This window comes from Sciurus vulgaris (assembly GCF_902686455.1).
Source record: "Sciurus vulgaris genome assembly, chromosome: 8".
Lineage (NCBI taxonomy): Eukaryota > Metazoa > Chordata > Mammalia > Rodentia > Sciuridae > Sciurus > Sciurus vulgaris.
In genome coordinates this window covers 125,454,788-125,481,732 of record NC_136468.1, presented here as the reverse complement: position 1 = coordinate 125,481,732, position 26,945 = coordinate 125,454,788, and the positions used below count along the sequence as shown (strand labels likewise).

The window sequence follows — 26,945 nt, the reverse complement described above, 5'->3', positions numbered from 1 at the left end:
AAATGCCTCCAAACCCTTCAGAGTCCACTACTGCTCTCAGCACAAATCCCCAGAGCCCTCTGTAATGCATACCCCTGGTTTCACTCTCTCCCTGCCTTCTGCACCTCATATCAGAACCCCTCCACATTAATGGCTATTCTTGGGTTGCTTCAGCACAGCTAGCTAGAAGCCCCTCAGTGCCTAGCACAACAGCTGGACAAGTCCACAGCCAGTGGGGGGAGGTGGGGCTGGAACACAAGGAAGCTTGAAGCGGGGGTGGTCGTAGCCCCGGTTCAGGAAGGGGAAAATGGGCAGCACTGAGAAATTATGGCAGCTTCATACCGGGATTCAGTCTCCCACTGTTCGGGCCAGATAACTCCAGTATTGTCCTTTATCACAATCTAAACCCCAGCAGGAGGAGGAACGCAGACTCCAAGCCCACTCCACTTCTTGACCTGCAATGGTGTACGAAGCCGAGGTGGCTGTGAACTGATGCACTGGGCTTCCACTGTTCGATCACTGAAGAAGAAAGCCATCACAGTTCAAAAATTCGCGCATTCCACAGGCGCGGGGGGTGGAGCCTTGATCCGCGCAGACTCTGTGTAAACGGGACAGGAATTCTTCGAAATACCGCGATATCCAGGCAGGCTCGGTGGCAAGGTCAACAGACCCGACAATGAGAGAGACAGAGGGGAGGGGGCGGGGCGTATGGGCTGACGCAAGGGGCGGGGCGCGCTAGTGGGCAGACGCGCGGCGCTCAAGAAAGACGTAAAAGGAGTAGCGCGCACAGCGCCCAAAGCAGACGCAAAGCGGGCTGGTAGCACGTTGTTGAGGCCTTTGGCTGGTGGACGCAAGCGCCATGGAACGCTACGCCGGCTCCTTGGAGGAATCAGTGGACGGGGCCCGACAGCAGGAGAGGCACTACCAACTGCTGTCGGCGCTGCAGAGTCTAGTCAAAGAGCTACCCAGGTGCGCAGCCGAGGGCGGGCGGGCAGCGGAGGTGGACCCGGTCCGGCCCGCGCTCACCGCGCCGCTCCACCCGCAGCTCCTTTCAGCAGCGCCTGTCCTATACCACGCTCAGCGACCTGGCCCTGGCGCTCCTTGACGGCACCGTATTTGAGATTGTGCAGGGGCTACTGGAGATCCAACATCTCACCGAAAAAAGCCTGTACAACCAGCGCCTGCGGCTACAGAACGAACACCGAGGTGCGTGGGGGCGGCGGGACACCGCAAACTGTTCCTCCTGGTCTGCCGGCCCCGGGAGCGCTAGACCTGTGTAGGTTTCCTTCGCAGGAGAAACCGCAGATTGACCAAATCAAGGGTGCAGAGCTTTCCATAGCACCTTTTTTGGTGACCATTGAGTTAAGCCAGTTTTAGTTGCACAACCTCCTGAGCGTGACACCCAGCCAGAAACCCCCTGCTTGGGATTCCGTTTCCCCACCCACTTCTAAACTAAATGGCCCAAGGACTTTGCGTGGGAGCCATTGGCCACACCCTACCCCACATACCCCACAGTGGAAGAACGTTTGTTGATATTTCTGCAGCACTTCAAGATGAGTTCCCTCAAAGGCCCACCAGCTGCACATAGAATTCCTGAGCAGTGTGCCCTGTAGCACCCTCAGCAACCGCAAGAGCTTTCCACTTGATCCACAGGCTTGCTTCCTCCTGTGTGTCCCACTCAGGGCTTGACAGCCCCTTGCTGAGAATTATAATAGGTAGCTCCCCATACACCATCAGATTTTTACCTTTGCTATTTTTTTTTTCCAACTTTGTTATAAAAAGAGGTAAAACATTTGGAAAAATTGAAAGAACTGTATAATGAATACCATTTTGCTCTCCACCTAAAAATATTTTGCCATAGTTCATTTATGTAACACCTTAGCACTTCATCAGAAGTCCTCCGCATTCCACTATACCAGGATTTTCAACCCAACACTGTTGACATTTAGACGAGTGAATCTTTATGGTGAGATAGTGAGATAGCATCACAGGATGACAGAGGCACCCTCTCCTAGTCATGACAACCAGACATGTCTGCAGACAACTCTAGGGTCAAACCTTGGCCCAAGACTGAGACAGTGCTCTAAAATAATGTTCTCCTGCACAATCACAGTGAACTATTCCAAGTGTGTCATGGTCACATTACCTAACAGGTCTCAAATTGTCACTTTATAATTAAGGATCCAGTCCAGGTTCATGCACTGCAATTGGTTACTTAGATCTCTTCTGGAATAGTTCCTAACATTTATAGAGGCACTGACTCATTGAAGAAGCCAGTGCATTCTACCTGTAAAATGTCCCTGTTCTGCATCTGTTTGTTTCCTCATGCTGTCATTTAACCTGTCTCCAAACTGTTGTTTTTTGTAATCTGGACAGCAGGTAGAGGCCTGATTAGATGTAGGATAAATGTTGATGACAAAAAAAAAAAAATCCTTCTAGTGTTGCAAGGCCCCTTCCCCATGAGGGCATGCAATGTCCATGTGCCCCAGAATCATTGTGTTTCTATTGAGAATGAATGTTGGATTTTATTAATTCCTTTTCTTGCACTATGGAGATGATCAGATGGTTTTTCTGTTACTTCAGTGAATTATTGATTTTTTAAAATTTCTGAGATGAACTGCATTCTAGGGATAAATCCCACTTGGTTATGATGTATTGTTCTTTTTGTCTATCTTGGATTTGATTTACTAAAATGTTGTTAAGCATTTTTGCCTCTATGTTCATGACAGACATTGGTTTGTAGTTTTCTTGTAATATTTTTGTTAGTTTGGGTGTCAGAGTACGGGCCAGCCTTTTAGAATTTGTTGAGAAGTGGTCTCTCCAGTTTTCCAGAAGAGTTTATGTGTAATTGGTATTAATTCTTCCCTAAATGCTTGAGCAGCTGTATTTTTAAACATTTTCATTGGGTGTACATAGTTCATAGAGCCAAAGTACATAGCTCATTCTTTTTAATGCTCAAACTGTGCCATGTTTGCCATATGGAGAGCTTCAGACTGTCTCCTTCTGATGTATTCCCATTATTTTTCCAGCACTTCCTTGCTTTTTGTTCCAAGATAGTCAGGCTCATTTTTCTTGTTCTTTCTCTGCCTCAATCCTGGAATCAGCCATTTCTTCATAGAACCCTGGTTGCTTTTTTTTTTTTTTTTTTTGTGGTGCTGGGGATTGAACCCGGTGCCTTGTGCTTACAAGGCAAGCACTCTACCCACTGAGCTATATCCCCAGCCCCTCTAGTTGCTTTTAGTGGGATGGTTTTTGGTAACTCTCTGGAGCCTTTGGTACTTGTCCTTCAGAAGACTTGAGCCAGATCCTGGTATGACCAGCAGAGGACAGGCCTGTGCTGACTTTCTGCCTTTCCTTCAGCTAATTTAACAGGTGGTGATTGGCCTTTGTTTTCCTTGGTTATTACTAAAGCCAGACCCTTTCTGAGCAGGTAGTTGGCATGGCCTTCCTTAATTTTTTTTTGCTTACCCAGTGGAATCTGGGAGTGTGGCCTGCCAGCAACCTCATCCCGCTGGGGAGGCATGGCCATTTGATGCTTAGACCAATAAGGTGTAAGGCATTGGCTGCTGTTCATCTGGTGTTCCCTTCCTTCTCTGATCAGCCCATCAGAATGGACAGTTTGCACCTGTCTATGTGTGTGGCATAGTTTAGCAGGGACTATGGAGTCTTGTTCAGTGGTGGAAGGTGAGATCCTTTTGGAACAACATAAACTCCTCAGCATGGAACTTCTGCTTATTCCTGATACCTCAGGCTTAACCCAAATGGGGGTTTTCCAGGTCTATGCCCACCCTTCTTACTTCTCTGGCTGCTGTGCAACAGCTGGGAGCTGCCAATGGGGAGGGGTAGTTCTGTTACCCTGAAGGACAGTACCAAGGATGGAATAGCACAGCCACATAGCTGGTAATCAGCAACTCTCTCCCCTCCCTTTCCCAGGCCTTTGTCTGTTGAACACTTTTGGTGTCCCATAGATGATGAGGCAGGACACCACTGAAACTCTATCATCTGAGCCTAGAAACCTCCAGATCTCAGTTACCCACCCACCTCCTACACCCACCCTTGGTCTTCCAAGCTTAGGCTGCAGCTCTGATCTCAACTCTATACCAACATTCCCTTTTCCATCCTCCTTCAGTGCCCAGTACCTTCTGAAGTCCTCTGGATATGCAGAAAGGTTCCCTGGGCACCCTGCCCAGAGTGAGGTCAGGTCTGGGCAAACTGAGACTCCACTCAGCTTCCTGGTATCCCCAGAGCTTCAGGCAGGGTGGGATTATGAGGTGGAGCTTCCCACCCTTAGGCCTGGCTGAAGGGGCAGGCACCAAGGAATGAGGTATTCTCTGGGCCCCATTCTTACCTGCTTTGGATCTATTCCCCTCTCCCCAAAACCTGACAACTCTACTCCACTCCCAGTTCTCAGGCAGGCCCTGCGGCAGAAGCACCTGGAGGCCCAGCAGGCCTGCCGACCCCACAACCTACCCGTGCTCCAGGCAGCTCAGCATCGGGAGCTAGAGGTAGGGGGCAGGGAGGGATGGCCAGGCCTGAATCTTTCTTGCAGGTACTACCTGGTTCTGCTAATAGGGCTCCGGGTGGCTCAGGAGCTGCAGTCATTCTGAGTCTTGACCTGGGTGGGCCACCAGAGGTCTGGTAAGTACCTGCACATGGCTTTTCACCATGGGGGCTGAGGTGTGCCAGGGCTGGGTGGGGAGTGAAGGCCCAGCTTTGATTCTCCTACTCCCTAAAACAGTAACTTCTCGTGGGCTGGGGTACACACAGAGCAGGTGCTGAGTGGAGGACATTGTGGCCTCATGCATGCAAATATAATGGTAGAGTGACAGGGATAGCCAAAAAGGGGTCCATCCTTCTCCCAGCGAATTCAGAGTCAACTGGAGACTCATATGTGACCAACTAGACATGGAAGGGTGTGGGTAGTGGCTATAGAGATGTATGCTAAGTCCAAGGCTGCTGGGGCTTTCAGGGAAGCCTCTTAGAACCCCTCTGTAGGATTTGGTGAGGCTGAGGAAAAGGGAGAGGACTGTGTGTGGTAAGGATACCTGTGGTTCTGGAGCCAGTGCCAGTGGGGATGGGCAAGGTACTCAAGAGGAAGTGGCAGGCAGAATCATATGTTTGAGACATTGAAGGATGGGGAGCTGAGCCTGGAGCCACACTTCCTTTGTCTGCGGCAGGCAGTAGAGCATCGGATCCGGGAGGAACAACGGGCAATGGACCGGAAGATTGTTCTGGAGCTGGACCGGAAAGTGGCTGACCAGCAGAGCACACTCGAGAAAGCAGGGGTAGCTGGCTTCTACGTGACCACCAACCCTCAGGTCAGCACCTGATCCTAACCTGCCACAGCGCATATCACTGGTCCCTGAAGGCCCAATAAATTTAGGGTTTTACTGCTAGTCCCTGATGAGTTAGGCCCAGGTTCAATGGTAGGTGCGAGTAGCAAGGAAGTGAGACTCCAAAAAGAACATGGAGGCCAGTCCCATGGTCCACAGGAGGGTGAGCCAGCTGGCCATGGAAGTACTGCCCACCTTCCTCAGGCCTGCTACACCCCCACAGGATCCTCCTTTGCTCCCCTCCTGCATGCTACTCCAATTGTACCAGCCTCCATGGGCCCCATTGCCTGGCACCCTGTAGGTCCTGGTATCCACCTCCAGGCCAGGGCAGAAGAGCACCAGGTGGTGTCATCTGGCCCTCACAGGGGCCCCTTCTGCATCCCAGGAGCTGACGCTACAGATGAACCTGTTGGAACTCATTCGGAAGCTGCAGCAAAGGGGCTGCCAGGCAGGAAAGACAGCCCTGTGATCAGGTGGGGGTCCCTGATGGCTACCACTACCCAGCGTTGCTGGGAATGCAGCCCTGTCAACGATCACCAGAAAGCTGCAGAGAACTTGTCTTCCTGGTATTTGGCCACTTGCCAAATTTGATGCCCATTTACCAGCAGGCATCACCATTCTAAGGTCAGGCCAGGTGAACCCTGGCTGCTCACAGGAGGGTGAGCCAGCTGGCCATGGGAGTACTGCCCACCTTCCTTAGGCCTGCTGCACCCCACGGGACCCTCCTTTGCTCCCCTCCTGCATGCCATTCCAAGTGTACCAGCCTCCATGGGAAGTCAGCCATATGGTCCCATTGCCTGGCATCCTGTAGGCCCTGGTATCTGCCTCTGGGTGGATACCTGTCACCCACCTTTGTCTTGGGTTTTCTGTGCAAACACTAGGATGGTGTCATAAAAAGGAGGGAGGACTGGCCTACCCATTGTCTGCCCCAGTGCTGGGTGGAGACCAGGGCTTTTGGTTCTATACCTTCCCATTCCATTGGCACATCCAAACCTCTGCCAGGCCCCAGGTTTTGTGGTCTTGGCCTCTCCCTTGGCAGCTAAAGCCCCCAAGCAGAAGGAATTCCAGCGCACAAGTCCTGTGACCCAAAGAAATAAAGGCACCTGCACATGGCTCTTGTGTCTCATTTCTGCCAGAGCCCACATACAGTCCTTTCCTGACAGCTCTGTGGCAATGTTGGAGGCAGCAGAAAGCAGCACCCATCTGATAAAGCCATCACAGTGTACTGATACCTTGCCTGGGGCTCCCCTCTTCCTGGGCTGCCCAGCCCCATCACCTGTTTTCCTATGTATAGAATGCAAGTTTGGATTATGGAATCATGGGTGAGTGGGTCTGTACTGCAGCCAGTTGGTAGGTGTAACCTGCCCCATCCATGGTAGACATGATCTCCAGAACTTGAAGTTTCTTCTCATCCAAACCATTCCCTCTATACTGCCCAGAGTTAACTTCATGTGAGGGCACCATGGTAGAGTTGAGGGTTTTCAGCTATAGAGTAATGGTTTATTGACCGGGCAGGCTTCCCAGCTGGGCCACTACCCACCCATGAGGTTCAGGGGTGTGGGTCTCCCTGGCAGGAGACAATCCCATGAAGCTAAATAGGGTCTAGAGCCCACTCATGAAAGTAAAGTTACCTGGACTCAACCCAGGCTTGAATGCCTACATCCTGGCAGGGACAGGGACTACCTAGGGCAACTGATCCCACGTCCAACAGGTTTCAAATTCTTGGGTATAAAAAGGCAAATATTGTAGTATAGCCTGGGGGCAACCCAGACTCACATCCCCAAATCCCTGTCCCCAAGGCTGTGGGAGATCACAGGTGGTAGAGTGGCCATGGTGATGGCACAGCAGCTAGGCTGGGCGGTAGAGGAGGTTGCCAGTGCAGAGCCGCCGCCACAACTCCTGCCACAGCAGTTGACGCTCCCGCTGGGTGCCCTTCATAATGCCGCTGTTCTCCAGTGCTCGACGGGACAGGTAGGGCAGCACCTCCATCACAGGGCCATAAGGCACATACTTGTATACAGAGAAGCCTGCCTGACCTATACATACAGCAGGGACACAGGTGTGAGTTCTATTTTCTGCCTTCCCACCAGGGTGTCTCCCAACCACACCTCACCCAGGAATACCCAGCTCACCCAACGGGAAGCTGATTTGGTCACACATGCCCAGTAGCTGTCCAAAGCACACCTGGTTGTCAGCTGGATGCAGGCTCAGCTCCTCCATCCTATGAACAGATGAGACCAGGCAGGTGAGGAGTCAGCCCTAAGACACTGCCCTGGGAGGAGGGTAGAGAGCCCCTGTCTTAGCTCTGAGGCCCCTCTGCCACACCCAGTCTCCAACTCTTACCCTCCAGCTTCTGTCCCCTGCAGGGTAGGGCTGAGCATTTGAGTTCTGGCCTCCCACAACCAAGGCTTTTACCAGCAAGATGGCTAGGCTGCGCGCGCATGCGCGCACACACAGACACACACACACACATTGCCACCCCCACCCCCCCAAAGCTCCTAGAGGGAGGCTCTCCCTGGGTTGGCCTTGGCCCATGATCAGCACTGTTCCCCCTTTCCTCAGCTCTTCTTCCTCCCCATTGCCTCTCCCACACCTCTACATCCTGACCTGACCCCACCCCGCCTCTCCCGCCACACACAAAGAGCTTGCACCTAGCCCAGGGAAGCTCCTGGGCCCTCAAAGAGCCCAAGGGGATTTTGTTTGGTGACTGGTCTGTCCCACCCCCAACCTTGTCTTCCCCTTGCTGGCTGCTCCTCCATAATATCTGCACAGCTATTCTATCCTATATGCAGCCACCAACAGCCCAAGTCTTTAGAAGGAAGCTGGTCTGAATTAATATGTACTGCCAAGTGTCAAATACGGGGTGTTGGAGATTTAGTACAAAAAAAAACGAAAAATTTGTGTGTGTGTGTGTGTGTGTGTGTGTCTTGCTGGGGATAGAACCTAAGTCCCCATTACATGCTAGGCAGGTGCTTTACTGTTGTACTATGTCCTCAGTCCTAAAACAATATTGAAAATAATTTCATCTTTTTCTTTTAATCTAGTTAGTAGAAAATTTTAAAGTACAGCTGTAGCTCACAGAATGTTGGCAATCCTCAGATGTTAGGGTGGGGGCCCCCAACTGACTAGCACCCTTCTCTCCTGTCTTCATACCACCCTTTATAGGATCATACAAAACTTTCTAGGCTCTAAAATATCTACACATTGATGGTTTCATCGCTAGCTTCCTGTATCTAGGTATCCCGATTTGGCACACCTATACCTCGGCACTTTTGGGTTGGGTATGAGAAATGGAACCGTGGTGAAAATTCTAGAATACATAGGAATTTACTTCACCTTATTTCTGTATTTGACTTGTTAGATTTCTCCCAAAGTTGTGCTCCATGGGATAAGCATTTAAAGAGAAAACAGACTATTAAGTTCTAAATGCAATTTAAAATGTTAATGGAAACTGTTTATAGATGAGGCAGCACATCAAAGAGCCCTCCTGAGGGGCACTGAGATTTAACACCACCCCAAGACATTTCAGTGAGCCATTTGAATCACCTAAAAAATTATTTTTTGAATTTGAAACTTTAGTAAGTCATGTATTAATGTTAAAAACTAAAGTAACTACAGAGCAGCATCAAGAATGCCATAGGTCTAGAAGGCTTAAAGACTCCACACCAGCTTGTTCCATGGATGTTATCCCCAAAATGATCTAAATGATCTATAGCACCTGATGGGTCATTGTGAGATCCCTGACCCTTGGAGTGCTGACAGTTTTCCCCAGCCTTGGAAAACAAAACAGCTCAGGATGAGCAGCACATACCTGCGCAGCGTGAAACGAACGGTGTCCTCATTGTGGGAGGCCACCATTACCTCAGCCTTAGAATTGTGCTTCAGCTCCTCCAAGACATAGTTGAGGCACCTAGGGAGAGTGCCACATGAGCCTAGCCCCAGACCTGTACCCCTCACTGCTGACCTTACAGGCCCAGAGCTATCCAGCAAGCAGTTCCTCCCAAGGGTATCTATCCATAGCATCAGGAGCAACAAAAACAGCACCTAGTCCTCTGTCCCTCAGCATCTCATAAAGAGGAAGGATCAACAACCAAGAAAAATTAAGCAATAGCTTGGACTAAACAATTCACAAAGAACTAGCTGAGCTGTGACTTCCCCACATCAAACATGCTATCACTGCACAGGGGCTGGGTGGGAGCTTGCCTGAACCTGCAGCTTTGCTTCTGGTTCACTTCTTAACTCTTCGAGGAAATAAAAGGAAGTGGTGTCTAGAGGGCTTGCATGAGGTAAGCATCCCTATGCACCAGCAAGACTCAACAGTATGGTCATCATGCAGTGAGGATAACCATCAGGGTTGGAGTACATTCTCTCTGACCCAGCAATTCCATTTCTAGGAACTTGCAACACTGTGTCCTAGGACAAGAAACTTGTGACAACAGGTGTACACAACAGGGGGACAAGATGTTCAATGAATCCTGTTACAATAAACAGAAAAGATCATAGATCCTGGACACATAACCTTGTGCACGTGTATTAAACACATGCCACCATTAACAGTGCCATCTCTGCTGACACAGGAGGATCCAGATGTATAATTAAATGAAAAAGAGCAAGGGCAAAGGACAGTGTACTGTGTAAATACTGATGGGCATGGCATGTGCACAGCACAGATGTGCATAGTGGGCTCCTGGAAACGGGTGCTGCCAGGAAGGGAGCTGCAACAGAGGCACTCAGGGTCCCTTAGAATTGGGCAACAAGAACATAAAACCTCAGAGAAAAAGCATACAGTTGCACTGCTTGTGCTACACAAAAGATCTTGGAGACCAAAGGTAGAAGGTGAACAACCACTAACGTTCCCACCATGTGAACAAAAAAGCAAATAGCAGGGACACCATCATAGGGAGGGCTGGGCACCCTGGGCTTATTGCACATTTCTCCTCTAAGTGTCAACAGGAGACAGCTGGGGTACTAAAGCCAGTTTTGTTTTGTTCTGTAGACTTCTACAGGTGTTTCCCTGGTGTAGTGGTATCACATTCACCCCACGCAACATGATGCAGGTTCAAAACCAGATAGAAACAAAATCTTTCTGTACTTTTCCCTTTTTCTACCAGGTGCTGTGGCCAGCCTCAGGAACTTACCAAGACCCTGTCTCAAAAAGTTTTAAAATGGGCTGGGGATGTAACTCAGTGGTACAGTGCCCCTGGATTCAATCCCCAGTACAAAAGAAAGAGTGAAAGATAGAGAAGAGGGGGGAAAAAAAAAGAAAGAAAAGCCTTAATTTTTTTTAAAAAATGATAAAACATAAGAAATATCACTTATGCCCTGAAGAATACATACATCTCTCACTCCTCCAAGAGGCTTCTGGACTTGAATGGGGTTAGCAGAGCATGATCTTCTTAAGGTCCTCACTCTCCACCCCAGGAAACACAGAAGACAGAAAGGCTGATTCACCTGTGGTACATAGCATTGGTGGCCTCATACGTAGAGTTGATGGGGTCCTCATAGCCAATCTCCACAGCACGGGCACGCTCCTGGGCCATGTATGCACCACGTACCAGCTTGGCCCCAAAACACCAGCCCTCACGGCGAGCCAGCTCTATATCCAGGGTCACATTGTCATAGGCATTCTGTGGGACCAAAGCCAAAAATTATACAGACCCTAGCTGATGGCCAGGACAGGGACTTACTGGGGCCCAGGTACTCTGAGGTATGTCAAACAGGACACCTGGGGCTAGGCAGCAGCTGCCTGAGAGAGGTAACACTCAGAGAGTCTGGCAAACAACTGTAGGTAAGAATGGGCCTCAGACCTGACCCCAAAAGGAGATGATGATAAGGCCACCTGCATGCATCCTTCTTCTGGCCTGGAGACAGCCCTGTGGGGGATCAGCCCAGGTGCCAAGTGTCACTTTGTGTTCCAGAGCTTCCTCAGCTGGGATCTTGGTGCATGCTGGGGCCACCTGGCTGGACCTCCCACACCATCCCATGTCCCCTGGGTACCTGGCTCATCCCTATAAGCTCTGGACCTGTACAGGCCCTAGCAGCTTACACCCTTAGGCTTGGGGTTGGTTTTGGGGTCCTATCCTGAAGTACCTCTGGGCTCCCTCAGGACATGCAAAATTCTGCACAATTCTTTTTCTAAAGAGGAGCCCAGAGCTTTTATCAAATTCTTAAAGTTTTTATAAAATTCTTAAAAACAGACAAAAAGAAATGATCATCCATAAAGTCTTCAAAATTAGAGGTTTAAAGTACATCAGATGGACTCTTTAAAAGATCTTTTGTATCCTCCTCCCCCACCCCCTGCCAACACTCTTGTCAGAGTCCTAAAGTCCAGAACAGGGACTGGTGACAGAGTCTCAAAAGGTCTTGCTTACTACTACTCTGAGGTAATCACCCCCACCTCTCCTCCTCTGCAGGGCTGGACATGGCCACTGGGCAGGGTCTTCTCTCCTGGAAGTAGGACCCAGACCATGTTAGCTGTGCTGCAGAGGACCCCAATAATCCCTTGGGGATATAGCCTTCTCCCTCCTCTCTTTCCTATGTGCACCCAGCCTCTGCTCAGAGCAGGGCCAGGCAAATGCCACAGGGCTCAGAAGAGCACACCTCCTGCAGGGTGGCTGGTCAAGCTGCACACCAGAGGACCTGTAGTCAAGGCCTGGAGGGAGGCAGGGAAGTGGGAAGGCAGGGGCCCATACCTTGAGGTAGCACTGGTAGGTGTTGAAGATGAGAGGCTTCTCCACATTGAACTTGCGCTGCATTTCCAGTGTCAGGTAGCTGATTGCTGGCTGGAAGTAGGTCTGCTCAGCATCCACCATCAGCCGTACCCCTGCTTCCTTGGCTTTCTGAGAGGTGCAAAGGGCAAGAGAGATTTTGTGGTTCAAGTGAGACAGATGCTTTTCCCCATCACAAATCCCAGGGTCCTTGAAGCCCCACCCCCACCCCACATGGGGCTGGCTCACACTGTAGCCAGCACATCCATCCTCTGCAGTATCCTCATCATCTGCAGCTCCTCCTCCTCAGTAAACTGTGACAGCAGAGGCTCCAGGTGTCCTGTCTGAGAGTACAGCATATGGTTACACTACAGTGGGGCCAGGGAGGCTACACGTGGAAGCCCTGATCACACCTCTGTCAGCAGTGCTACACTCAACCCACCAGCACCCTCTTACTCCCATGCAAGGCCAGGAGGACAACCTGGGCCAGCCAACACCTTGGTGCCTGGCCCTAGGGTCAGGGAGGATACCTTATTTTGCCTTTCCCCCACTACTGTGCACGTGAAGGTCAGCACCTTGTCCAAGGCCAGCAAGACAGAGTAACATGATGCCCTGGAATCTCACATCCAGCCAGCTCCTTGTCCTACACTTGAAGCCTGGTCATATCAGGAGGGAGTTCACTGCCCATGCCAGCCAGTTCCAAGCCCTGGCCAGGCCTGCACCCCAAGGTGTTTGCTTCTGTGGCCACTCCAGGACCCTATGGGGAGAACTCCTTTCTGCTCCCACACAAGACAAAGGAAGTGAACCTTGACCAGCCAATCAATTGGAAAGGCTCAGTCTTTCAGTCTGAGCCAAGCAACTAGGAGGGGGCTCCTAGAGAAAAAAACCCATGATTAAAGGCAGACAAGGGAGCTATGAGGAACAGACTGCCTTGCAACAGGGGTACCAAAATGGTAGCCCTCAGGAAGCTAGGCAGGTAAGCAGTGGGCTGGAAATTGGAAGTGGCAGGACCCAACCTGGGGGAACCATGCAAAACCAGGGCCTTCCACTCACCTGCCAATGTGGCAGAGGGTGTTCCTGGTATTGCTAACAAGCATGTTCCTCTGCTGGCCCCCAGGAGCCTCGCTCACTCAGCACAAACACTCTATCCCTGGCCACATATGCTTAGGTCTCCAGTTGTCAGTGACTTGAAGTAGAATGGCACTGAACATGCCACACCCCAAGGCTCTAGGTCAGTGGCTCAGAGTTTAGGGGCTGGGCCCTCAGCTGGCCAGGGCTGAGTGTTATGAAAGGAATGTCTACAGGACATTTTCCCAAGGTGCTTCTGTTCCACCTTCAAATCCCAGCATAGGTGGGGCTTCAAACAGTCTCATTCCTCTCCCCATGAATACAGGCTAGCCTAGTGATTTGCTTTTAACAAACTGAACTTGACAGAAGTGAGACCATATGACTTCTGAGGGTAGGCTAGAAAAGGCAACATGGCTTCTGCTGGGCCCTCATCTTAGAAGACACTTGCCCTTGGAACCCAGTCACCATGTTGGGAGGAAACCTAGCCAACAGCCAGCATCAGCCTTTAGACATGTGAGTGGGGCTCCTTCACCTAGCTCCATGACCCTCTGAGTACACAAGTATAGAAGACTCCAAAAAACCACCCAGCTGAGCCATATCAACCTAGAACTATAAGAGAATAAAATGATTGTTGCCATTTCCAAAGAGGTTTGGATGACCTATCATAAAAAATTAGATGATAACTTGAGGAAAAACCCCCCACCCAGATATCCTCTCCTTGTGGCTCCTCAAAGCTCCACGCTGGTCTCTGTTGAGCACTCTTGAGGACACTAATGGATTTGTCCTCTCCCCTGTGGGGTCGAGAGAATGGTAGTCTCAATCACACTATGTCCCCAGGGTGGAGAACAGGAGACACATGTAATAAGCTTAATTCTCTTCTCAGCCAGGACCCATGAGAGGGGAGGATTACCTGCACATTGGGGATGACCAGGTGCTTGGCGAACTGGGTCCTGCTGTCAATGAGGCTGTTCCACTCCAGCAGATCCATGGTGCTGAGAGAAAAGGCACAACAGCAAAGGAGACAGAAAGATGTCTCCTGGTCCAGGCACACAGCTTTATCCATGGGTGCTCAAGTTGTTTGGAGGTCCCAGGCCAAAGTCATCCCATTCCCCAAAAGAGCACTCCCAAACACAGCTACCATAAAACTCACCTCTGTTTTTAGTTTTAAAATTGAAATATAAATATTGTTCTCTACTTAAAAAATTAAAACAAAAATGTGAACATTCCTGCACTGGGGCATAAGTAAAAATGTAAAGCATGCACTGATGCCAAATTAGGTTCAGGGAAAAGTCAAAGGTAGGAGACCAGGCAGGAGGCAGATGCAGCTTCAGAGGGGCTGGGTAAGCTGCAATGGACAGGGCTGGCTGAAGACTACATATGAATTGGATCCCCTAGTGACTTCTGTCTCAGTCTGGCCCTGAGGAAGGGATATGGGACTCTGATTTCTTGCCTACCAGTGCAGGTCTTAGGGAGGGTAGACACCCTTGCTCTGGGACCCAGATAATTTTAGAAGAAGCCCTGTGTCCATGCTGCCCAGCCCTATCCCCAGGGATTCCCAGGTTCCTGTCACTCTTACTTGGCGCATCTCAGAGAAGCAGTCTCTTTAGCACTATCATCAACCAGGATTTGGAGAAGCTGCTAAAACTCAACTGGAACCAAGACTACCCCAGTTAGGTGCAAACATCCCCCTTCTTCTCAGCCAGAGGTGCTGCTCTTACCCAGATACTCCCAGGGTCTCTGGTGTAAACCAGTCCTCAATCTCAGCCCTGGAGGCAATGCCCATCTTAGCAATGCTTTCCTTGAGAAGTGAGAAGGAGGAGTCAGCATTGATGTCTCCCAGCCCCATCCACAAATGTTCCCGTCTAGAGGTTTGACTTTATTACATCATTAGAAGAATGGAATCATTTTGGACTTGTTTCCATGCCACAGATGTGTCTATTCCCATCTGTCTACTTATGCCTGTTATCCCTGCAGCTCCTCCACATTCTGCTACCTGCAGGACCAGCTCTCCCACTCTCCTGCCAGTACTTCCTGTCTGTGTTCAGAAGTAGAACCCATAAAGCCCATGGCAGGTCCTCCTTTTCTTCCCTCCTCCCAGCTGACCCCAGTAGCAGTAGAATGGGCTATATCTCAGAATTGCTCCAGGCATCCACCTTGGACCATGGCCACTTATCACTAGGTGATCACTTATCACTAGGTGAGGGTCTTCCCCAAGACCCCAAGGTGACCATCCCTTCACACTCCACCTGTAGTGCTGCCACCTCCAGTTTTGTGTCCATGACAGCGTGCCCAGCCTGCCCTTGTTCTGCAGCCATTTGGTGAAAAAACCGTCTCCACTTGGTCAGTACACCTGAGAACTGCAGCTGCAAACACAGGCCTGAGTCACTATCCATAGCACACACCCACCTCCCCCAGACACTGTAGAGCCCCTGGTGCCCCAAAGACAGGACCTGTATCCTATCCCAACCCTGATATACTCAAGAGTATAGGCACATATGCTATCATTAATGCCCACAGCAGCCCCAATGTCTTGCAGATTCTCTGGAGATGGAAGGTTCTAGCACTTACCAGAAACTGGGGTCTCCCCAGGGAAGTGAGCTTAATTGCTAAAAAGCCATCATCACTGGCTTTACCTGTCAGAAGCCAAAGGAAGAGCTATGAGGGTCCCTGAAAAAACAGATGCCTAGATAGGTGAAGGAGCACAAGAAATGTGTGCCCTGCTGGTTCTGCAGCCAAGTCCCTAATCATGTTGCTACCCAGTCCCCTAAACACCCTTGCATATGGCTGCTCCAAAGACCCTACCACAGAGATGGGAAGGGGTGACTTGGCAAAGTTTTTATTTGCCACATGATGCAGAAAGATGGTGGCCAAAGGAAGCAGCAAGACCTGCACACTGCTATGAAGCTCCAAAGGTGTCCTTGCTTCTCCCTGTCTCAGTTTCCTTTCCTATGCTGTCAGCACCACAAGACATCCATGCATAAATCACAGGACACAGACATACCAAGTGGAGCAGAAGGTGGGGCACTCAGGTCACTCATCTTTTCCTCTGTATGCCCTCTTCCCCCTCATTTTGTCCCAGGGAGAACAGGCAAAAGGCAAGAAGAGGCCCTTCACCAAAATGGCTGAGCATTGAACTGATCACTAGGGATCCCCCAGCCCATTAGGCAGAAACTTCCAAGCATCACTCACTACTGAATTTAAAATGTTCAAAAGGCTTAAATCCTGCTGCCACTAAACACAGGACTGCTAGGGATGGCATGGGGACTATGCTGGGATCTCATAGTTTAACTCACCACCCTCATCCCAGCCCCTAATACACTGTGCCAGGCAGGGATTCCCTGTCACAGAGTATATGTTATCAGTTAGCTGAACCAAACACTGACCCAGGGCAGGAGGTAGCTCAGCCCACCAGCATAGACCATCTCCCAGTGCTTCACAATCAGGCAGTTTCCAGAAAAAGGGAAGAACCATGAGACAGAGAAGGAGGCACTGTTTCAGGAAAGGGCTGGACACAGCACAACCTCTGTGACTTAAGCCAAGCTCTCTCACTGCAGAGAGCCTTCTTCACCCACCAGGACCTCCACTTGCCCAAGGGTCTTATCATGCTAGGGTCGGGCAAGTATGTAGCCAAAAAAGAAGGCACCCTACCTGAGGCCTCAATGCAGTGCAAGAGGGTCTTCATGTGGCTGTCACACTTGGTTTCACTGGCATAGAAGTAGGTATGGGCACCACTGATGATGCTGTCCCTTTGGTCTCCAAAAGCTAGATGGGTCTGATATTGCTTCTCACTCTTACTTGTGCCTAGAAAGGTAGACACATGCCCTAAACACAGCCACCAGCTCTACTAGGAGCTACAGCCCAAACCCCCTATACACAATATGAACAAGCCAATTTCTATCCTTGGCACCCTCAGAATGGACTCAACCAGCCCCACTGTGCTATGGACCTGCAGCTCCACACTCCCCAAAGTTGCCTTTCTCTCTCAGATAATCATGTATCCCTTCCCTTACTGTTCTTCTAGCTGTAATACATTTCCCCCTGGCTAAGTCTCATGATGGGGCAAACCAGGCCACAAAGGTCAAGCCTCCATCACAAAGGCCTGGATTATCACAGGCTAAGAGCCAAGAAGACTGAGTCCACCTGAAAGGACCATGAGAAATACTTAGGACCTGTCTCTAACCAGTGTTTCAAGGTATACAAGGCCAGACCAGGAAGCCCTGGCACAGGGAGGAGACTCAGGTCTTATCCTTTACCCCAACCTATGCTCAGGCCGTGAACCCATATGTCTCCCAGGCCACCAGGGTGCATGGGGGTGGGGGAGAGCATGTGTCATAAACAGTGGCCTCTTACTCACTGCTGCCATCCCTCTCTGCTGTGGAGGCACAGGACCTGCAGAAAAGAGAAAGAGACAAAGGTCAGAGTCATACCACCTGGGCCTGCAGATGACAGGAAGCAGAAGAGGGCGAGGAGGCTGAGGTTGAGCTGTGGACCTGATCCTGATCATGAACTTGAAAGAGGGCTGGCTCCAAGGCACAGTCCAACATGGGTGTGACCACGTGGGCCAGAGAGGGACAGCGGTCTCTGGGGCCCTTGAGGCCCATGTCAAGAACCTCTGGTTTCATGTGGGTAGAACCCCCTACTGAAGAGGGGTAAGAAAACTATCCTCTGAGATTCTCAGAACAGCCCAGGACATGCAACTTTGTCTTGAAAAAAAGCTAGTTAAGGAGGCAATGCTTCTTCCCAGAAAAGAAGGGAACACAGAGCCACATAGGGCACAGGGGAATAGAGGCAGGAAGCCCAACTCCAGCAGCAAGATCCTTTTGCTCTGGCCTTTACCCCCATGTCCACAGCCTCTGAGTTTCTCTGAGGACACCTGGGCAGAGCTCTGGAATTCTTCCCCTACTGCAGGCACAATCACACCCTCCAGGGCCAGCCTCCCTGCTTCATTCTTGCCCCTTAGGCTTATTCTCCAAGCAGCAACCAGGAATTTTCTTTCAAAATGCAAATCAGATCTCACTATCCCCTTGTTAAAAAGCCTCCCCGGTTCCCATCATATCCCAGAACACCCAAGTCTTCAATAAGACAGGACATTGAGGTCAGGACACCGGCTGCCCTTGGCCAGCTCATCTCACTCTTCAACTAGGGCTCAGACAGGCCAACTATCCTCCCCACAGTCTTTTAACTGTGGTCTCACTGTCATTACCCGACCCCATTGCCATTTGTCCTTCCCTCCTCCACTGTACCTGCTTCTGATGTCATCTTCCCCCACTAACCATTCTCCCCCTCAATGTGGCAACCAGTTTCTAGTGCTCAGTTTCAATGCGGTGCCATTTGGCATAGCAAGAGTTTTGGCTGTTATAAAGGGTTTGCTCACCTTAACTTTAATCCTAAACCACTGGGCTTTGTCTATCTCAGATTTTTCATTTAAAACTATTATAAAGTAATTATTCATTAATTAATGAAGAGAGACTTCAGCCTCACAACCAGCAGCATCCAGGGCCTCCAGTCTGTGGCCCTGCCCATACCCTACAGGAGAGGACAGCATTTTCCCTCCACTACCTCCTCCACTATCCTTTGAGGCAAAGGTAAAGCCATGGAAAGGTCAAGTCAGGAAAGCAAGGACAAATGACAGTTAACTGCATCTTTGGTAACTGCACCTTCAGAAAGCCTCTTGTATCAAAGGGCCTCACCACAAGTGGCTTTTGACCTTACTGCCCACAGAGCAAGGCCTGGGCCACTGAGCCACCTGACAAGCCCTCCCCATTGGCCCTAGCTTCTAACCCAGGACTTTTATCAGGGGACTTTGAGCCAGAATATCCAGGTCAGAACCCAAAAATCATGGTGGGGCCAAGCCCTTAGGGGCACAGGGCTCCTCACATGGCACCACAGCCCAGGAGGCCATAACCCAGGAACAGGAGCTAGGCAAGCAGCTATTGCTCTTGCAGTCTCATGCTGACAAGATGTAACAGAAGAGAAGAAGGTAAAGTGTCCGTGTGTGACAATGTTCTGACTAAAACAAGGGAGTAGTCAGGCCCCACGAAGACCTCCTGTCTGGGACAGGGAGCTTCCTGGCCTCCTCATAAGGCTCCTGGCATGGGCTGGCAGGGTCAAACCCTTAGCCCTTCAAGTCAAGGCCCAGATACAAGACAAAAATCACACACACCCATGCCTTATATGCTAAGGCAGAGGAGGTAGACTGAGCATTGCCTGGGGCAGAAAGTCTCATGGTAAGGGATAGCTTGGGCCTCTGGGCCTGGATGACCCCCAACAGGAAAGTCTGGTTCTAAAACTGCACAGCCCATAATTTAGATAGCATGTGCTTTAACTATACCCAACTGCTGAAACTTGCCTCCATTTTTCTTATGGTAAGTCCAGGGACAGGCCCAGAACCACCACTACTGTGCCTTCCCCATCATAATCTTAATTCATGGTCACTATAGACTATACTCTGCTTCCCTCCCCAGAATACATTCTTTGGGTCTTGTTACAAGAGAGTGGGCTAGGAAGATAAGTATCCCCCAACCCCCACCCTTTACCACAAGGACACTGAAGCAAATCTGTACAGCTGGGCACTCCTGACCAGGACTCTCCACTGAGCCCTGCAGGCCATGAGATGGTGTGGAGTGGTGCCTGCAAGTCTAGCCCTGCCCTACAGCCTGGGTTCCTCTGAAGGCAGAGCTACCAGCAGCAGAATTGGGTGTGCATCTTTGCTATCTATCATTGGCATTGGATGGTGGTCACCCTATAATGGGTTCACTTTATGCTTTAAATATAAACCTCTCTGCTCGACTACTGGCAGCTTATTCTAAAACTGATACTTTTTTTTTTCCTTCCTCTTCTTCCTTTGCCCATTCCTAACCATCAGAGAAGCAAGACTGACCTTCCTGTCACAGGTTGACAAGTTATCTATTCTTCAGCTCATTGGCCACAGGAATAAAGAAATTCAGACTTCTGGGCTGGCACCAATGAGTCTGAGAAGTGGTTACCTCTCAAGGCTATGAATAAATTAGGACTCCTGATAGGGCTCTCAAGGAATTTAGCCTCTGTATCCCTTCTTTAAAGCCTACTGTCCCCTCTGGCAGTTAGAATTCTACTTTCTGAAACAGAAATCTCCTATGTATTCTCCTTTGCTAGGAAAGCAATAAAATTTCTTCTTCCTTTTCTCAAAACCTCGTCCCAGTTACCAGATCAGCATCAGAGACAAGGACTGAACTTTTGTATCAACTCTGTCAGGTCAAGAAGGGACTAACCACTTATGTCTCAGAGCCCAAGCAGGACAAGTGACCATCAACAACAGAGCAGCCCAACAGAGACACAGACTTTGCAGGGTGAGGGATGTGGATTCCCAAGTAGGGTGGACAGTTCCCAGGCAAGGCACAGGCCAGGCCACTCCAAAGGCTCCAACTACTGCCAGGCATGGAGGAAGCCTGGCGGACAACCCTGGGAAAGGAGTCTTTTCGTACCAAAGGAGCCTGAGAAACTGCTGTTATGAAATCACCCTATCTGGGACTGAGGCCACAGAGCCCATTAGTTATTCAACAGGCAGCTTCAGTAAAGGCTGCAGCCAAGTCTCCAGGGGGCAGTTAGGTTCACAGGGAATGCTGGGGCTAGAGCATGCTGCCTTCAAAACAGCCAATTGCAAGGCAAGGGGCTGGGCTCCCCAAGCCAATGAGCCAGAGGCCAGCAAGCTAAGAGAAGGCAGATACATTCTGTTCCCAGGGACAGAGGCCTCATGTGACTGCCTATCCCCAACCCCTCCCTGCAGCTACCTGGGGCAGAACAGAACAAAAGTGAAGCCTGATATGCTCCACAGAGGGTGTGTCCTGAGCTTCACATGGGTCAGGCCCAGCTACAGTCAGGACTAGAAGCCCAGAATCCAAGCCTGGCCTGGATATTCACAGGCACCAGCACTTTGCAAAAAAAAAAAAAAAAAAAAAAAAAAAAAAAAAAAAACTACTATTGTAGAGAACTTCTGGTAAGTCTGCCACTACCTCAAGAAGTAGAGGGCAACAACATCCTGTCATTCTATCCTGTTGCCCAAGTAGGCAGATCAGTGAGATATGCCCCCTACACTCCCTACCCAGGGAATGGGCCTTGCAACAAGCAGGAGGATGGCAGGAGGAGACTCCAGGCCAGCCTAATACAGTGTTCATGTCTGTGATTCGCTTCACTGTGGATGCCTGGGCAGAGGTCAAGCCTGAGAGACTCCATACCCTCTAGGCAGAGTCACCTGCAGATTCAGAAACCATTTCAGGATAAGTTGGGGCCAGGCAAGGGTGGGGTAGTGGACCCACCCAGCCAGTCTGGAATTCCTGGGAAGAGACACTATAGTAGAGCAGGAAGCCAGAGCAGTCTCCTATACCAGGGCCAGCCAATGTTAGTATGAACAGCCAGGCAGCACATATTCTCAGTGTTGGAGGCCACACATTTACACAACTCTGCCCCTGTAGGGCAAAAGCAATTCTAATTTCATAAAATTTTACAGGTCACAAAATATGATTCTTGTTTTGATTTTTTTCAACCACTAAAAAGTGCAAAAATCATTCCCAACTTGCAAACTATTTAAGACCAGGTGTTGGGCTACATAAGGCTAAGAATCCATAGTGTTCAGTCCCATCTTTAACCACCTCTAGGTTCAGGCACACACCAGCCTTTCCATGGAAGCCCACAACTGTCATCTGAAGAAAGCAAAAACACAAGCACTCCAGGAAGAACCCAAGAGGGCAGCTTGTAATCAGGCTGACAGCTCATCTAGCATTGGCCTCTACCTAGCCAAGGCTGAAGTCCAGCAGCCAAACATGGCTCCCAAAATCCCAGTGCACTTTGGGGTTAACACCAGATGCTGCTCTAGATAGGCAAGCCTTACTCCATCTCCTTGGGCTCTGCCTCCTTGGAGCTCAGGTCTTCCTCCACTCCGTAGTCCAGGATAGAGCCAACACCAAAGGCCCTGTTGTGCTGGATCAGGGGCCGAATGGACTCCTGGTCCTCACCAGCAACAAACTGCCCATAGAAGGTCATCTTCATTAGCTTGTCAAACAGCCTCTGCCCCAGAAGTCTTCTGGCCATTTGAAGCAGCTGGAAGGCAAAGGGAAGAAGCTGACTGGGCCATCAGTCTCTCCCTCCCCAGCAGAGAATCCCTCTTTATAACTCCCTATATACTTCACTCCAACCACATAGAGCCAAAATGCCTAACAGCATTAGGTTATTTAGGGTAGGTTTTTAGTTTTTTGCTGTCACTGTTGTTTCAGTACTGGAGACTGAAACCAGGACCTTGAGCATACTAGGGTAAGCATCCTACCACAGAGTTACATTCTCAGCCCCTTTCTTTTTCAATTTTTATTTTAAGACATGGTCTTACTAGATCACCTAGGCCAGCATCAGTTTTATAAGGAAGACCACTGGGAGCAGCTTGCTTATTCACTCACAGTAACCATTTAGAGCAGAACAGTGGGACCAAGCACCCCTTTAGTCTTCTACTGGCTCCAGTCTCCCTATCTATGATTAAAAGCACATTCTTCCTTTCTGAACCCCACCTTGGAGGGGGCCAGCTCACAGTTCACCCCAGGGCACTGCCTGACCACTGCTTGCTAAGTAAAGAGGAGCATGGCACAACTCTGGAAAGGCAGCAGTGGACATTTTCATAACATTTTTCATACCACAATCCTGCAGCTCCACTGCAATGCAAGAGCCCAGATTTTTCAATGTGTTGTTCACTCTTATTTCAAGTCCCCCAAACAGTGCCTGGCACAAGGCCAGCCCTCAAATGGTTGCTGAATGGTTAACACATAAAAAACTCAGCCTAAGCCTGAGCTCAGCTGAAACAAGGGATGACAAGACAAGAAGTCAGGTCTGTGAGAGGATGGCACACCCTGGGACCAGCAGAACCTTTCAAGGCTGACCGTGATGGACATGCCTCTAAGGAAAACAGCTGCCCAGAAATGACTCAGCTTGGCCCTCCAAACACATCTCAGCCCATCTCAAATTTCTGCTATCATTCCATCTAATGTCCTAAGTTGCTATCTTCCAGGTACAGTTCTAGGAATGAGAAAGAACTGAAGACAGAAAGCACCAATACTGTAACGGGAGGGAGACCTCAAAGTAAAATAATCAAGTTCACTCCAGAACAGTGCCTGTGGGCAAGGATGGAGAACATTTGCTAACCTAAATCCAGAAAAGGGGGACTGGGCAAAGCAAGGAGGTAATGTGTAGAATAAGGAGAGATCTAGCAGCAGGGAGAGCCAGGGCAGAAGGAATGAGGATAACTTGAGAGGCTCCTTAACGCTCGGAAGCACACTCACCACCTTGCATGGAAGTCCTTGTGTCCACAGTTCCCCACCATAACTCAGCACCAAGATAAGAAAAACCTGGGGTTTCTCAAACCCGATGGATAATTGAACTCCTCTTTTATGGGGAAACAATCTCCAGTTTAAGTAAAAGCACAAGTTAAGCATCATCCCAAACCAGCCCTGAGTAGTCAAGACCCCACCACCTTTTCCCTGAACCACCCACTGGTGCTCTGTGGAGATGTCTTCTGTGGTCACACCTGTGTACATAAGTGCTCTGAGGACCAAGGTTGCATGGAGAAACACCCCTGCCTTACTGTAGTCTCTGTGCAGTATCTGATATTTCTGCATTTTGTTCTTTTGTCAAGATGATTGGAAACTGAAAAATGATCATGCCAACATCTGAGATGAGGGTAGTTCTCCATGTCTCACCAAGCCCAAAACAGAGTTCTGACTGCAGAAGCTTGCAGAACAAAGTAGCCTTGATTTCCACCAAGACAGTGCCAGGGTAGCTGGAACAAAAAGATAGATCTTGCACAAATTAGAGATCACCCAAGTGGCAGAAGAACAGACTCAGAGACTTGAAAACCATCATTCAGTCTAGAAAATAACCTCTGACCTCATCCACATCAGCTCTGAGAGAACCATCAGAAATATACCACATGAAGATGGACAACTGTCTGTGGCAAACATCCCCATGCGACCTACATCTATTTGACTCTACCATAGCCAATACCAAACAAAAGAATAAGACCAATAGTACACTGGCTCCAGGAGTGCTTTATGTACACCCACAGGGGATGAACAGGTTCAGAGACTGTTGCTGGAAGCTCCCAGTATGCCCTGCAAGCTGACCTGCTTTCCACAGGAGATGGGCTCAGAGGAACCAGCTACTTGAGTCAGTCAGGTGCTCTTTCAACCTAGCCTACAAGAATTTGGCCTGAACTGTTCCTATCCCCCTCTCCCTTCCTCCTAGTCACAGGCAGGCATGCTTCTGTACTGCTTGACCCTGTTCCACGACCAGTCACTTGTGATGCCACTGAGAGACTTGGGTATAGCTTTTGCCCTGTCCCAGAGCCCCTGTGGTTGGCCACTTGCTTCTGTCATTCCTGCCCCAGCTGGCTGCCTCCTTCTGATTATAGTGCCAATAGCATTTCCTGCTCTTTTCAGCTGCCCCTTATATGCTGGTCCTCCCCCAAAGGGTCCTATCCACCTGCCCTCCCCTACTAAATCCTTTACCTCCAATATCCGTTCTCACCTTCCTCTGCAGTTAGGCTTTACTTCAGGATATTACCATCAGCCACAAACAAATTGGGTCTCCTAGAGGAGACCAGTTCCACCCCTTCTTCCTCCACCTACCTCCCACTCCTGCCATCTAGGCTCCAGGGGTGACCATGAGGTTCCCCCACAGGATTCAAGCCAACACTTCTGATGAGCACCTGACTCTGGCTTCATGGGTGTTGCCCTCACATCCCACCTGCTGTGGCCTCACCTAAGCTGTAAGTGTGACTTAGTATTTCCTTTATTCCTCCCACCTCCCTGGGAAGCTGAGAGCTGCACAATGCACTCAAAGCAGTCTGACCAGAAAAAGCAATCACTACCTACACACAGTCTTCCAGACCCGTGGGGCCAACAACTGTACCCCTGAAAATTGTTCCCAGGGTCACTTTGAAATAACTATCATCTCTAATACCTCCAGACTGGTTACTTCTCCAAGACCCCCACGCTTCTTAAAGTTACTGTGTTAAAATTTAAAGTTGAGTGTTTAGGTGATTTCCTATTTTCATAAATGCTGTTCAGAATGATGGTCTCTGGGAGTGACTGGTCACAGGTTGTGCAATTCTGGGGTCCCAGGCTGTGAGCCCTTCAACACCCCCAGAATTCCCTTTGGGAAAAATGAAGGATACTCGATTTTAAACTCCAGGGCGATAACTTTGTATTCCTGCAAGTGGAACATATCTTAAACATTCATTGGTCTGTTTTTAATTGGTAGTAAATGATGAGTAGGGAAATTCACAAGGTTCAAAAAGGAATGCAGGAAACGCCTCCCTTCCTGGCTTCCAACCATTGCTACAGGCGATGTTTCAGTGGCCCCAACATTTTGAAACTCCATAACGGCTCCCGGAACAGTAGAAGTCCCCGCACGGCCTCTAGCCACCGGCAAGCCCACCCATCGGACCACCCACACACCTGCTCATGACGCTCTAGCAGCGCGGGTGAGGCGCACAGCCGCAGCACCAGAAGGTTGCGCGCTAGCTCCCAGGTACGCCGACTGCGGTATGCCTCTTGTGCGTTGCTGAAGTCCACCGCGGGAACTGGCGGCCTCAGGGCTTCAGCCGGCCTGCATCCCGGCAGAGCACTGGGACCCGCGGCGGGCTGCTCGCGGGTCGCGGGCGCAGTGGACAGCGGGGCGAGATGGGGTGTGCGGGATCGCAAGAAAAACACACACCTCAGAGCCATGGCGGAATCTTTACGAACCCGGATCGCTTAAGTACACCCAGACCAGGAGGCTCGGCCTTGGAGCCACGCCCTCACTTCAGCAGGTCCTGCCGGGCGTTCTGAGCCGCGCTTTCTCCTCTGGAGGCCACGCCCCACGCTCTCCCGAACCGTGCGTCCTGCAGCAGGCCCCGCCCGCCGAGCGTCTCGGGCCTCAGCCCATATCTCAACCCCGACCCCACGCGAGCATCCGCCCCACCAGGCATTCGCAGTGGGTTGTACCACCTAGGCAGAGACTGCCCACCGTGAGCTCCTCAACGGCCGTAGGAGACCAGGTGTGAAATTTTCTCCTGGGTTTCCCAGGCCCCCAAGTAGGCTAGGTAGGAGGAGCAGGCTAGGTAGGTCACCTCCTACACAGGGACCCTGACTGCCCCAGCCCTAGCTCGCCCCTCCCCATCACTCATCCCCACAACCTCCCTTCAGACTTTCCTGCACCTCTACAGAGGCTGAATCAAATTGTGGGCAGCAGCCTTGCTTCCCACATCACCCACCTGCTTAACCTGTGTTCCCTCCATCCTGGAAGAAAGAGCTCATGGTGCCTCACATGTTCTGATCTGTTTGGGACTGTTGACATTTGAAGCCAAAAAATTCTTTGTGATGAAGACTGTCCTATGTATTACAAGATGTTTATCAGCATCCTTGGGCTAGGTGCCAATAAAACACACACACACACACACACACACACATATACTGAGGATTGTGACAACCAAAAACTTCTCCAAATATTGCCAGATGCCCCTGAGGGACACCATCCCCTTTGCTATAAATTGAGGGAGACTTTCTAATAAGGCCACAGTTTTTCTGCTCCTCCTCCTGCTGGAATCAAAAAGAGCAGACAAAAATGGTAGGTGAGTCCAGGTTCAAAAGCAGGAGGAGCTCAGAAACTTGGCCTAAACAGTCTTCCCCATTTTCCTTTCAAGGTGATCACCCTGACTCCTGGAGACCCCTGCCCACACCCACCATAAGTTTTTTGCCCATGCTTGTCATTCTGTCAGACCCTCCTCAGAGCTTCACACTGTTAGCATGCTGCTCTTGGGCACCAATCCCTATTCCTGCATTCTTGCTCCTCCTCTTCCTCA

General features: G+C 50.2%; 2 protein-coding genes across 4 annotated transcripts; one reads left to right on the top strand and one right to left on the bottom strand.

Annotated features, from left to right (window-relative positions):
- The first annotated feature begins 726 nt into the window (after positions 1-726).
- On the top strand, positions 727-6,424 carry LOC306668133 (protein DGCR6). Of its 3 annotated transcripts, none has more exons than XM_079151204.1 (5): positions 727-948; positions 1,025-1,185; positions 4,384-4,484; positions 5,157-5,297; positions 5,614-6,424. In XM_079151204.1, exons 1-5 carry the CDS (start codon positions 839-841, stop codon positions 5,779-5,781), a joined length of 681 nt encoding a protein of 226 aa, XP_079007330.1. In that variant the 5' UTR covers positions 727-838; the 3' UTR covers positions 5,782-6,424. The 3 variants fall into 3 exon arrangements, with proteins under 3 accessions (XP_079007330.1, XP_079007332.1, XP_079007331.1); XM_079151206.1 differs by having other exon boundaries at positions 729-948; positions 5,678-6,424; XM_079151205.1 differs by having other exon boundaries at positions 734-948; positions 5,698-6,424.
- A 366-nt stretch (positions 6,425-6,790) lies between these two features.
- Positions 6,791-25,929, bottom strand: PRODH (proline dehydrogenase 1). Its single transcript, XM_079151196.1, has 14 exons — positions 25,561-25,929; positions 21,954-22,162; positions 17,442-17,476; positions 16,736-16,888; positions 15,656-15,720; positions 15,334-15,450; positions 14,806-14,885; positions 13,998-14,079; positions 12,271-12,363; positions 12,005-12,151; positions 10,764-10,939; positions 9,124-9,222; positions 7,445-7,533; positions 6,791-7,348 (listed from the first exon to the last, which is right to left on the bottom strand). The coding sequence occupies exons 1-14, from the start codon at positions 25,828-25,830 to the stop codon at positions 7,161-7,163; spliced, it is 1,803 nt and encodes a 600-aa protein (XP_079007322.1). The 5' UTR covers positions 25,831-25,929; the 3' UTR covers positions 6,791-7,160.
- Between the last annotated feature and the right edge of the window lie 1,016 nt (positions 25,930-26,945).

Bases quoted from the DNA above. Each gene is read 5' to 3' on its own strand.
- LOC306668133 (XM_079151204.1), top strand. From the start codon at position 839: ATGGAACGCTACGCCGGCTCCTTGGAGGAATCAGTGGACGGGGCCCGA. The intron at 1,186-4,383 runs GTGCGTGGGGGC...CTCCACTCCCAG, and splicing joins GCTACAGAACGAACACCGAG to TTCTCAGGCAGGCCCTGCGG. The intron at 4,485-5,156 runs GTAGGGGGCAGG...TGTCTGCGGCAG, and splicing joins CTCAGCATCGGGAGCTAGAG to GCAGTAGAGCATCGGATCCG.
- PRODH (XM_079151196.1), bottom strand. From the start codon at position 25,830: ATGGCTCTGAGGTGTGTGTTTTTCTTGCGATCCCGCACACCCCATCTC. The intron at 12,364-13,997 runs GTAATCCTCCCC...CTGTACTCTCAG, and splicing joins TGGTCATCCCCAATGTGCAG to ACAGGACACCTGGAGCCTCT. The intron at 12,152-12,270 runs GTGTGAGCCAGC...TGCACCTCTCAG, and splicing joins GGATGGATGTGCTGGCTACA to AAAGCCAAGGAAGCAGGGGT.